This window comes from Ovis aries, chromosome 11, assembly GCF_016772045.2.
Source record: "Ovis aries strain OAR_USU_Benz2616 breed Rambouillet chromosome 11, ARS-UI_Ramb_v3.0, whole genome shotgun sequence".
Lineage (NCBI taxonomy): Eukaryota > Metazoa > Chordata > Mammalia > Artiodactyla > Bovidae > Ovis > Ovis aries.
This window is the reverse complement of record NC_056064.1, coordinates 49,386,604-49,400,223: the sequence shown is the minus strand read 5'-3', so window position 1 is coordinate 49,400,223 and position 13,620 is coordinate 49,386,604. Positions and strand designations below refer to the sequence as shown.

The 13,620-nt window shown below is 43.4% G+C and overlaps 1 protein-coding gene across 14 annotated transcripts in view; it reads right to left on the bottom strand.

Annotated features, from left to right (window-relative positions):
* B3GNTL1 (UDP-GlcNAc:betaGal beta-1,3-N-acetylglucosaminyltransferase like 1) overlaps positions 1-13,620 on the bottom strand; it is a 132,757-nt gene that overhangs the window by 85,729 nt on the left and 33,408 nt on the right. For all 14 annotated transcript variants that reach the window (XR_006061262.1, XR_009595366.1, XR_006061260.1 and 11 more), the window contains exon 5: positions 2,950-3,015. Coding sequence is in view for 7 of the 14 variants with exons in the window: in XM_042256206.2 (XP_042112140.1) it covers positions 2,950-3,015 (66 nt within the window). In the remaining 7 variants the exon portion in view is untranslated. The remainder of the gene's footprint in view (positions 1-2,949; positions 3,016-13,620) is intronic.

Genomic DNA, 13,620 nt, shown 5'->3' with positions numbered 1-13,620 from the left:
TCCGTGGTCTGGATGCTGGACATTCCCTCACTGGCCACCCCGTTGAGGACATCTGTGGCACTTGGTGAGCAAGACGTTCGGGTCCAGAGGTCTGGGCACCACGTCTCCCTCTCTGAGGTGAGGGTCCACAGAGAGAGAGGCACAGGACTGGGCAGGTCTCCCTGGTCCTCTTGGGGTCCTGTTTACCCCTGACCTTGTTGAGAGTGGAGTCTGGAGAAATATAGGCCTGCTGTCTGGTTCTCAGGCTGCAGAGCCCTGGAGGAAGCTGGTGGTGGTCAACAAGGAGACCAGCAGCCCCAACAGGGCTGTCATAGCACAAGCCCCAGAACCCTGTGACACAGAGCTGTGGGCCAGTCAACGTGATGTGGCTGGGGCACATGGTCACACTGCCCACCAGCAGCTGGGCACTCTCAGACCACACTGAAGCATGAGGTCAAGTGGCCCTACAGCTATGCAGACGACAGTGGAGGTCCCAGGTCACCCACCTGTGGCTCCGACCTCTTCCTCAGCTGCACCCACAGCCTCATAGGGCTCCCCTAGGACCCATGGATAGAGCAGGTCTGCAGGCAAGCTAGTGTCATACGCTGGCACAACCCACAGAGGGACTGGTACTGCAGCCTGGTCTCATTCAGACAGCTCCAAGGCTCCGGAAGCCTGGGATGTCCACCTGTGGGAACGGGGGAGGTGGCTAGGGCAAGGACACATACAAACCCACAGGCCCTGGTCAGCATGCAGGGGAGTTTTCTGGGAAGAGCAGACCTCTGAGACACTGCAGATGGACCTGGGAGCACTGGGAGCAGCTTCTGGTAGGCAGTGCTGGCTGCTGAGCCAGAGTAGAGGATGCGGGTTCCTTTCCAAAGGCGGCTCTAGCTACCACCACCCCTGACCTCCTGGTCACAGAACAGACTCTGGGCCACGAGGAACCGGCCCAAGGATTCCAGCAGCCCTAGTGAGTCAGCAACACCAGCCCCCAGGCCACACACTGGTTCCCTTGATGCTACCTTGGCCAAAGGGCCATTTGTCAATAAAGGAGCAGCTGGGCATTTTCAAGCCTCTCTCAAGTCCAGCATTCTGGAAACGTTCAGCCTGAGAAGCAGTGGCGTAGACTCTCAAGACATAGCTGACAACCATTTTTATCTTCTTACAGGCATATTTCAAGGACCTGTCTATATTAACAATGTTTAAATGTAAGCAATATAAGTGTAACCACAATTTAGGGAATAAGAATCCTCAACATCAAACTTAAGGTTGTGAAAATCACCTATTCCATGAAAAGACAACAAAAGTTCTCAGGAGGAGTGTGCAGGTGTGTTCACAGGACAGCCAAGTCCTAGAGTCCTAGTCACGTGTGTGGGGCTAGGCCGTCGGACACAGCAGGAGGGGTACATTTCTTTGTTGCTGTTGTTGTTCAATCACTCAGTGGTGTCTGACTCTTTGCAAACTAATGGACTGCAGCGTGCCAGGCTTCCCTGTCCTTCACCATCTCCTGGACCTTATTCAAACTCATGTACATCGAGTCGGTGATGCCATCCAACCATCTCATCCTCTGTTGTCCCCTTCTCCTACTGCCTTCAATCCTTCCCAGCATCAGGATTTTTTTCAGTGAGTCACTTCTTTGCATCAGGTGGCCAAAGTATTGGAGCTTCAGCTTCAGCATCAGTCCTTCCAATGAATATTTAAGGTTGATTTCCTTTAGGATTGACTGGTTTGATTTCCTTGCAGTCCAAGGGACTCTCAAGAGTCTTCTCCAACACCTCAGTTCAAAAGCATCAATTCTTTGGTGCTCAGCCTTCTTTATGGCCCAACTCTCACTATATGACTACTGGAAAAACCATAGCTTTGACTATACAGATCTTCGTTTCTTAGAAGGAGAAAATCAGCAGATTGAATTCAGAGCTCCAAAATTAGGGGCTATTGGAAGAGAAAGAATTCATCTTGGATGAAGAAACATCCTTCAAACTCCTTGAGAAACCATCTGAAGGAAGTATGTTTTTGAACCTTTGTCGTAACTCAGTACATGTTTCATGGGGTGCATGCTTTGAGCCCTGAGCCCTGAGCCAGGAACCGGCTCTCTCCTTCATGAAGGCCAAGTGGCAATAGTCAGTCAAATATAGCACCTGGAGCCCGTGAGAAATGCATAGTCTCGGGCCTCACAGACAACCGGGGTCAGATCTCAGGGGCTTGTGCACTCACGACCTGGAGACACTGTGGGTGGACACAGCACAGGGAGACAGAGGTGAGCAAAACCCAGGGGCCGTTCCTCGGCAGCCAGGCACACGCACCCAAGACAGTCTGGACCTTCTCCTTCCCACCTTCAAAACCAGGGATTCAAAGATGTTTGTATTAAAACTTCAGCACAGATATCTGAGCAGTGAGTCCTGTGGTCGGACACCCTGGACCCTGAACCTCAAGGGGGTAAGTGACCCATGGGCCTGAGATGTCCTTCCAAGTTTAAGTGGGTGGGAGATGCTTCCCTACACGGGGCTCCTGTGGGGGGACGTGAGCCTCCCTGGCCTGGAGGACGGGTCCTGGCGAGCCTCACTCATGGGAGCCATTGAGGAAGCCATTCTAAAGATGAGAGCGTAGTCTGAGGTTATGCAGATAATAAGTTTTTTTAAACTGATACACCCTACAGCTCTCAATCTGCTTTCATGTCCAAGGCACACAGCTTCAAAAATGCTGACAGAAATAAACCAAGCCAAAAAATAAATTTAAAACCCCTCTGGACCCATTTGAAAGTAACAAGTGCTACTCAAAACAAGAAGCACATTTTTCTTGAAAGGAAAACACCTGTGAGCGTGTGGACACACCAGGCACACATCTTTCTCCAAGAGGGCAGCCTGGCTACAAACTGACTCTCTCAGTCCTAAGGAAGAATCCTAATCTAAAAACACTATAACGGCATTTCTACCAAAATTTGTAGAGACATGCATAAACATCCATACTCACACTTTCCGGGTGTCGCAAAGCGGCTTCGTGTTGCAGCCTCACTCTCTGAGGCATCATCACGTCGTCCTGCAGGAGAGAACACACTTGAAACTCCAGGAAGCAACTCTGACAAACAAGCAAGAAGACAGACAGCCCGACAGCAAAGCAGCAAAAACCACTACAATATTGTAAAAGTAATTAGCCTCCAATTAAAATAAATAAAAAAGAAAAAAAAAAGAATTGTGCAAGTGGGGAAGGAAGTTTAAAAGGGAGGGGATATATGCATGCCTATGGCTGATTCATGTTGATATATGGCAGAAACCCACACAATACTGTAAATTATCCTTCAATTAAAAATAAATAAATTTAAAAAAAAAGAAACTCCAGGAAGCAACTGTGACAAACAAGCAAGAAGACAGACAGCCTGACGGCAAAGCAGGCAGGAGACCAGAACAGGCAGTGCAGACAGTGCCCAGTGACCCACGACCCCATCAAGCATCCGGGAAACTCAGCTGCCCAGGATGCAGTGGAGCACGAGTGAGAAGCTGGACAATTCCAGTAAGAACCACACAGCAGGCAGGAATGAGGGTCTGAGGAAGACAGCGGGGCATGTCCAGCAAGATGGAGACTCTGATCCCCGAGAGCCAGTAACTTAATTTACTCAATGGGCAGAAAAAGGCTTACATATACACACCAGAGAGGTGTAGAGAAATGTTCACCACAGTGTTGTTCAAAATGGGGAACAGCTTGATGTTCACACAGACCAGCAAAGGTAAGCAAATCGTGTGCATCTCTATAGTCAAATACCATTGCGGTCTGACAGTGAACGACAGCTACACACACATAAGTGAATTTCACAGCTACAATGCCGAGGGAAAGAGGCGAGACAATAGAATATATATAGTATTATTCCATTTATTTAAAATCAAAAATCAAGCAAAATTAACGTGATTATTTAAGATACACACATACATATAATATGAACTACCATAAAGAAAGCAAGACAATTAGAATCCCAAAGTCAAAATAGTGGTGACTTTGTAGAGAGGGGATCAGGGTATAACTCTTAAGTATTAGCAATGCAGTTACTTGCTGGGAGGTAAATACACGTGTATTTACTTCCTAATTAATCTTTAAAGTGTACATGTATGTTCTGTGTATTTTTCTATAGGTATGTTTCATCTCACAATTTTAAAACTGCCTTAAAATTGATAAAAATTCAAATATGGTATCAATATGCCCAATAGAAGAGCTAAAAATAATGTCATTGGGAGGATATTTATCTTTAAACTGAGCAATGAGATAAACGGAAAGATTTGTATTTGTGTCTCTCATTTCTTCAACATAGCCTCATGAGCTAATATGCTAATCAAATGAACTGCAGATGAAGTAAGCTGAGAGGAAGCTTGTGGCTAATGTGAGGAGGAGGGAAAGGAGGTGATGAAAGGGGAGGAGGGAGGGAAGGGGGAGGGGAGGGAGAGGAGGGGGAGGGGAGGGGAGGGGGAGGGGAGGGGAGAGGAGGGGGAGGGGATTGGCAGGGCAGGGGCCCCTCCATGCACAGTGGCGCCCTCAGCAGGCAGGAAGAGAAACGCAGGGAGGAAGCTGTCAGAACAGGAGTGGAGGAGCCGTCTATTCCAGGCCGGAATCCTTCCCTGGCTCCCATCAGGACCATGCTTGTGGGCATGTGCGTGGTCAACCACAGCTGGGAATCTTAAAAAGGAAAACCAGGGGGGCTTCCCTGGCTGCTCAGACAGTAAAAAGGAAAACAAGGAAAACTGAAGTGGCGGTTGGGGTGGGGGTTGGGGGGTGGGGTGAGCAATGTGAGGAGAATAAAAAGAAGTTATGCTAGAGCTCAGGCTATTTCTCTCCCAGAAAGGGTACAGCAAAGCAGCAGAGCAGAGACAGAAGCGGGAAATTTCCCTGAAAGGGGAGGTCTATTGATTAAATTCCTGAAAAGTGACCCCGTGTCAGGTGGCCTCATGCTGAATCCTAGAAATTCTGAGGGTTTCCTAAACCAGCCCCCACTCCTGGTTACAAGTGGGAAGGTGCACGGGTCAGCATAGGACTAGGCAAGTGTTTCAAAGTGAAAGTGGGGAGGGTTGAGGAAGCCACAGACAGGGTCAGGGTCAGCGCTGGCCTCTGCCCACAGCATGACCTCCCCTGGGACCTTAGCACCACACACGCAAGCCCCACTTCCTCCAAACTCAGGTGAGAACCCCGGGAACAGCACCACAAGCCTCTGGCCTCTAGTTCCCATACACACTCAATGACACCAAGACAGCCACTGCAATGGGGATGGTGTGTGAACCAGCTCAGCTGGTGTATTTGGCTGGACCTCAAAAATATTTGCCGAGTAAATGAAGTGTCTGTTCAGGGCGGAATTGTATTTTCAATTCACCTCACCATTTACACAACACTCTTTTTTTGTGTGTGTGCTATTTATCACCATCTTCTACAGTTGGAGGCAGAGCAGCTAGTATTACCCCCATTTTTTGCCAAGGAAACCAAGGTTTGGAATCTCTACAGAACCCATTCAAGATCTCATAGCAATTACACGTCAGGATTAAAATTTGAATGCAGGTCCAGTTGTACAGCTCAAGGATTTACACAAAAAGCAAAATTGCCCAAAAAGTCTTAGCTCTCAAGAACATTCTAATACAGTCTTCTATCACCTCTGCTGCTAGGTGTCTGAATAAAGTGAACATCTGCAAGTACAAGGAGCATACAGGAGACATTTAACACACCCCTGACCCTAAGCTGAGAAGGTCAAAGATGAACACAATGAGTAAACATTCAAGTCAAAAAGTGATAGCGTAACAGGGTAACAGACTGTCTCAGCTGCACAGTGACTGCAGATTATAGATAAGCTCCTTGCTCTCCCAAGACCATTTTGAAAGAGGAAAAGCTTGCTGAAAGATGGGAGCATGAAAAGATCTTTATTATATATGAAAAGTGATGTGATACTTTAATAACAAGCCCAGATGTGTTTCTGCCGTGATCCCACTGCCTTTCATTGATGTCCATCCCAGGGAGGGGGCCTGCTCTGGTCAAGATCACTGTGCTCATAGCTGGTACCCAATACCAGGAGCTGGTTTTAATAAAAGTCAGCTGGTATCTGCAATGCAAACAGGAGGGGGCCTACAGGATGGATATAAAAGGTCATCAAGCATGAACTACAAAAACCCAGAGTCTGCATGTCCTGATCCCAAGGTGTATCTGGAAACAGATTTTCCCTACCACAGGAGGGAAGGGTTCAAAACCTCCAGATTTATTTGCTGAAAGTGTGCAAGATTCCACGATGATTACCAGGTAAGAAATATTCTTGGCAGCCAAGGGGAAAGAATTTTAATGTATTATAAAAATAACACTAATTCAAGATGAAACACTGTTCCCTTTCTGACCATAAGAATGTTGGGTAGAGAAAAACTAATCTGGTCAAAGAATTTGAGTTAAAAGAAACCTGCATCTTTGAGTTCAGTAGCTTGTGAATAGAGGGTGGTCCTGAGGGAGCAAGGCTGTGGACCCCCAGGGATGACCAACTCCCAGGATGGGTGAGGGGCAGGAGGAACCACTTGCAGATGAAGGAAATAGCAGCCTACAGTCAAGGAGATCTGTGAAGAAAGCAAGGTCGATGTTAAGTCTCCCTATGCTTGACTTTTGGACAAGATTTGAAGACACAGGTAGCAATTCCCTGGTCACACCTCAACCTCAGGATGCACATTTCACACAGAGGACCCTGAAGGACAGGGGAGAGAGCAGAGGAAGCCCCATCTGCACGCCGAGAGCCGATTTCCAAAGCACAGCATCAGGGACTCACGCACGTGACTCACCTACATTTTCCTGAAGCCTGAGACACTGAGGGGAAGCGAGTCTGCTTGAGAGAAGCTGTCTTCTGTGATTTGCTACTTAGCCTGAGTAACTAAGTCATGGCAGGGCAGGACCCCCACGGAGGTCACAACGCCTCCACATCCAGTTGCAGAAATGACAGGCTAATGGCACACAAACAATTCCCAAAGATACTGAAAGAGTCTTAAACAGAGAGTTAACAAGGCAGCTCACTACCTTGAGCCCAAATCTCTGAGAATCATCAGCTGAGAGAGGAAGCAAGCCACCTCTGCCCTCAAGTCCTCACTGATCTATGAGAAAGAGCTAAACTCTGAGCCATGGTTCTGGTAACCCTGCGAGGCTGCAGGGAATGGAGATCAGAGCCAGCGGTCTGCTCAAGACTGGGAGTCGGGGCGGGGCCTGCTTTCAACCCACAACAGTTCTGAGCTCAGGTCAAGGCAGGTTACTTCCTCAAAAGGTGAATGGGATATGAAGCCTAAAAGCCCAGAAGCCTCAAAACAGGGTAACAAGGGTCCCAGGATGGTGGTTCTCCCAAGCACCTGGAAGAAGCAGAGGAAAATCTCTGAGGGAAAAAACTTTCATCCATGGCCTCAAATTAACATCACAGAGAAGTATTCAAATACAATGGCCAATACACAAAGACAACTGGACATGTAAGTAAAAACACACAAAAGAACAGACAATAAAAGACTTCCCAAGGCAACCATTAAGAAAATAATTTAAAAAGAGTTAAAAATCAATAATTTATTACAAATAGTACACTAGAAAATATCTTGGAGAAGGCGATGGCACCCTACTCCAGTACTCTTGCCTAGAAAATCCCATGGATGGAGGAGCCTGGTAGGCTGCAGTCCATGGGGTCACTAAGAGTCGGACACGACCGAAAGACTTCCCTTTCACTTTTCACTTTCATGCATTGGAGAAGGAAATGGCAACCCACTCCAGTGTTCTTGCCTGGAGAGTCCCAGGGACGGGGGAGCCTGGCGGGCTGCCGTTTATGGGGTCACACAGAGTTGGACACGACTGAAGTGACTTAGCAGAAAATATCTATTTCATTTTTTTTTAAAGGGAAGCAGTAAATAAAGAACAGAGGAACAAAAATAATATGAGTCATAGAAAATAGAAAAGAAAATAAATAGCAAAATGGCAGACATAAATCCAATTGTAAAAAACTTAAATTATGTGAATAAATTCAAAACTCTAATCAAAGGTAAAAGTTGTCAAACTGCAATAAAACACACATACACACACACACACAAACAAAAACAAGTTCTACCTATAAGCTATTTACAAGAGACAAAAATTCAGGTTCAAAGACACAAATAGATTAAAGTAAAAGAATGGAAAAAGATACAGCAAGCAAACTATAACCATAAGAGAGACGTAGTTTTACTAACACGAATCAGAACAGACTTTAAAACAAGGAACATTAAAAGAAACTAAGAAAGACATTAAACATTGACAGAATGGTCAATCCATCAGAAAGATATAACAATTATAAATAGGCATGTATATAACAACAGTGGAACAAAAAGAAACAAAAATGAATGGTATTGAAGAGAAAAATAGACAATTCAACAATAAGAGTTGGAGACTTCAATAAGCTATCATCAAGAATGGACAGAATAGACTCAAATGACTTCTACCATATGTAAAATAGATAGCCAAGGGGAATTTGCTGTATGGCTCAGGAAACTCAAACAGGGGCTCTGTATCGACCTAGAGGGGTGGGATGGGGAGGGAGATGGGAGGAAGGTTTGAAAGGGAGGGGATATATGTATACCTATGTCTGATTCATGTTTGACAGAAAACAAAATTCCATAAAGCAATTATCCTTCAATAAAAAATAAATATATTAAAAAAAGAATCGACAGAATAACTTGACAAAATAGTGCAGCTACAGATGATATGAGCACCACCAACCAACAACATCAACCAGCTGACTTCTGTCTATGGACACCCACCCAATAACATCAACTTGCTGACATCTACCTATGGAACTCCCACCCAATAACAACAGACTGTATGCTGCTGCTCCTAAGTCACTTCAGTTGTGTCCGACTCTGTGCAACCCCATAGATGGCAGCCCACCAGGCTCCGCAGTTCCTGGGGTTCTCCAGGCAAGAACACTGGAGTGGGTTGCCATTTCCTTCTCCAATGCATGAAAGTGAAACATGAAAGGGAAGTCGCTCAGTCATGTCCGACTCTTAGTGACCCCATGGACTGCAGCCCACCAGGCTCCTCCATCCATGGGATTTTCCAGGCAAGAGTACTGGAGTAGGGTGCCATTGCCTTCTCCAAACAGACTGTATACTACACCACAAAAAAGGGATTGTAAAATTTTAAAGATCAGATCCCCTGGAGAAGGGATAGGATACCCACTCCAGTATTCTTGGGCTTCCCTGGTGGCTGAGTTGGTAAAGAACCCGCCTGCAATAAGGGAGACCTGGGTTTGACCCCTCCATCCCCTGGAGGAGGGCATGGCAACCCACTCCAGAATTCTTGCCTGGAGAATCCCATGGACAGAGGAGCCTGGTGGGCTGCAGTCCATAGGGTTGCAGAGTCAGAAATGACTGAGCGACTAGCCACAGCACACAAAAGCATATAAAGGGTGTTCTCTGACCACATAAAATTATTAGAATTCAAAAATAGGATTTGGGGAAATCTACCACCAATATATGGATATAAACAATGTACTTCTAAATAGGCAATGGGTTAAAGAAGAAATCACAAAGGAAATCAGAAACTACTCTGAGGTATTTGAATGAAAATGAAAACAGGACACAATACAAAACAGATACAGCAATTCTTGGAGAAAATTTTATAGCTGTTAATGCCTAAAGTAACAAAGAAAGATCTTAGGAACCAACCATACACACACACACACACACACACACACACACACACACACACAAAGCAAACTCAACCAAAAGCAAGCAGAAGGAAGACAAAGATTATGGCAGGAATCAATGAAGCAGGAAAAAAAAAAAGAAAGAAAAACAGATAATCAATTAAAACATTGGTTGGTCTTTTGAAAACATCAATAAATGTATCAAACGTTTAGCTAGACTGGAGATGAACAAGCTTTTTCTGTAAAGAGTCAGATAGTAAATATTTTAGCTTTTCTGCCACATATGGGTTCTGTCAATATTCTTTTTTGTTGTTGTCTTGTTTTTACAACACTTTAAAAATATAAAGACCATTTTTAGCTCAGAGGCTATACAAAAACAGGCTGCCAGTGGGTTTGGCCTATGAGCTGCTGTCTGTAGACTCCTGAGCTAGACAGACCGAGGAAAACAAAAGACACAAATACCTGATTCAGGAGTGAAAAAATAAGACAGCAGCTCTGACTTCACAAAAGTTAAAAGGACTATGAGAGAGTACTATAAGTAACTACATGCCAACAATTTAGACAATTTAAATGAAATGAACAAATTTCTGGAAAGACATGAATTACTAAAACCGACTGAAGAAATATAGAATCTGAATAGATCTATATAAGAAGTGAAAAAAAAAAAAAGAACTAGTAATTTGAAAAACTCAGATGGTGAATTCCATAAACATTCAAAGAATAAAGAACATCCCACCTTTACAAAGTCTCCCAGAAAAATGAAGAGGAAGCATTACTTCCCAGCTCATTCTCTGAGGCTCATATTACTTGATACTGAAGAAAATAACATCACAAGAAAAGTACAGACCAATATCCCACATGGATACAGATAAAAAAGTCCTTGACAAAATATCAGCAACATATAAAAAGGATTATACACTATAATCAGGTGGGATTTATCCCAGAAATGCAAGGTTGCTTTAATATCTGAGAGCCAATTAATGTCACAGATCATATTGAAAGAAAAAAAAGAAGAATCACTACATGATGATCTCAGTAAGTACATAGAGGCATTTCATAAAATCTAATGGTTATTCATGGACTTCCCTGATAGCTCAGCTGGTAAAGAATCTGCAACTCAGGAGACATCGGTTCGATTCCTGGGTCAGGAAGATCAGCTGGAGAAGGGATAGGCTACCCATTCCAGTATTCTTGGGCTTCCCTGGTGGCTCAGCTGGTAAAGAATCCGCCCGAAGTGCAGGAGACCTGGGTTTGATCCCTGGGTTGGGAAGATCCCCTGGAGAAGGGAGCTACCCACTGCAGTATTCTGGCCTGGACTCTGGTATTCTGGCCTGGAGAATTCCACGGGGTCCCAGAGAGTCGGGCATTACTTAGTGACTTCCACTTTCACTTTTCATTCATGATAAAAATTCTTGACAAAGTAGGAAGAAAGGAACTTTCTCAACCCAATAAAACTCACCTACAAAACCCCTGCAGCCACATTTTAATGGTGAGTGATGGAATGCTTTCCCCGAGGCTGGAAACAGGGACGATATCTGCTCTTGTGACTTCTGTATTGAGGTCTGGTCAGTGCAATCAGGCAAGAAAGAGATATAAAAGGCATCCAGATTGGAAAGAGAAAAATTGCCTCCATTTGCAGACAATAAGATTTTATATTTAGAAAACCCTAAGAGATCAAAAACTACTAGATCTAAAAACTACTAGAATTAACAGACAAGTACAGCAGTGTCACATAATATAAGATCAAGATACAAAAATCAATATTATTTCTATATATTGGCATTGAACAATCTGAAATAAAATTAAGAAAATAATACATTCACAATAACATCACAAGGATAAAATATTGAAGTATAAATTTAACAAAGGAAGTATAAGATTTGTATGGTAAAAATTACAAAACACTGCTGAAAGAAATTAAAGACCTAAATAAACAAACCAGACATCTCATGTTTATGGATTTGAAGACTCAATTCCTCAGCAAAGCAATTCTCCCCAAATTGACCTATAGACTCAATCTAATTGAAATCTAAATCTCAACTTGCTTCTTTTGTAAAAATGACAAGATGACCCTAAAATTCATTTGGAAATATAAAAGACCCAGAATGGAAAAAATGTTGAAAAAGGAAGAAATATTATAGATGGAGGGCTTACAGTTTCTGACTTTTTAAAAAATTGGAATATAATTGCTTTACCACAATTGTGTTAGCTTCTGCACATTTTCTGACTTTGAAAGTCACTACTGGGAAGCTACAGTGGTGGCCTAAAGATAAACATAGAGATCAGTAAAGCATAACTGAGAATAGAGAAATACCTTGGCAATTATGGTTGATTCAAGGCAGTTCAACAGGAATAAAACAGTCTTTTCAACAAACTGCTAGGACAAGTGGATCACCACAGGGAAAAGGTAAATAAGACCCTACCCACACACAAAAATTAACTCAAAATAGACCACAGACTTGAATGTAAGAGCTAAAACTAAAAAAACTCTTCAGAAAAAAACTTAGGAATAAATGTTAGTTATTTTGAATTAAGCAAAGAATTCTTAGATATGACAACAAAAGCACAAATAATGAAAAAGAACTGACAAACTGGGCTTCTTCAAAAGTTAAAAATTTTGTGTTTTAATTTAGGTCCATCCTAAAGGAGATCAATCCTGGGTGTTCACTGGAAGGACTGATGTTGAAGCTGAAACTCCAATACTTTGGCCACCTGATGTGAAGGGCTGACTCATTTGAAAAGACCCTGATGCTGGGAAAGATTGAAGGTGGGAGAAGGGGACGACAGAGGATGAGATGGTTGGATGGCATCACCGACTCAATGGACATGAGTTTGGGTGAACTCCGGGAGTTGGTGATGGACAGGGAGGCCTGGTGTGCTGCGGTCTGTGGGGTTGCAAAGAGTCAGATATGACTGAGCAACTGAATTGAACTGAACTGAACTGAATTTAGGTATAAATTCATCAAGAAAGTAAAAAGACTACCATAGAATGGGAGAAAATCTTTGCAAATTCTATATCCAGCACTAAGGAGTATCACCCTAAAGACATGACTTCCTTCCTGACATTTAAGATCTTTTAGTCTGCTGCAGAGGTGGGTGTTACTGCATTTCGCTGAAGGAGAGATCCTGAATGGAAGTCCGGTGAGTGACGCCCACCGAGGGACGATGACCACAGGGGGATGGAGCTCACAGTGCCAGGAGAGCAGTTAAAGTGGAAGGAAACAGAAATGACACTTTTCTGAAGCATTTCCACCCAATCCCAGTACACTTTTTCTGTCTCAGGGTATCCTATATTTCTTTGGCATTTGGAAGAGAATTTATTAAGGCTATATATGAAAAAAAACTACGGTAAACAACACATTATACTTAACAGTGAAACATTTCAGCTCTCTCTTTGAAGCTCTCTCTGTGAAGGGAGACAAGAATGCCTATTATCATGATTTCTATTTAACAATTCACTGGAGACTTGAGTCAAAAAAAAGAAATAAAAGATACAAGGCTTGGGATTTCCCTGGTGGTCCAGTGAGTAAGACTCTGAGCTCCCAATGCAGGGGGCCCAGGTTTGATCCCTGATCAAGGAATTGGATCTCACATGCCACAACTAAGAGTTTAGGTGCTACAAGTAAAGATCCTGCGTGCCACAACTAAGACACAGCACAGCCAAGTAAATAAGTATTAAAAATAAAAGTTACAAGGCTTAGTAGAAAGAGGAAAAATGACTGCTTAATAAACAACCCAAAATAATCAACAGAGAAATATTAGAATTAAAAATGAATTTGATAAGGTTTCTGGATATAAGATCAATAAGTAATTTCTTTATATGTATAATGATGCCTCTTACAGTAGTATCAAGAAAGGTCAAATAACTCTCATATATTGTTGGTTAGAATGTAAAGTGGTATAGTCACTTTGGAAAACATTATCGTAGTTCCTCAAAATGTTAAACATAGAGTTACCATATGACCCAACAATTCCACTCCAGGAAGAACTGAAAA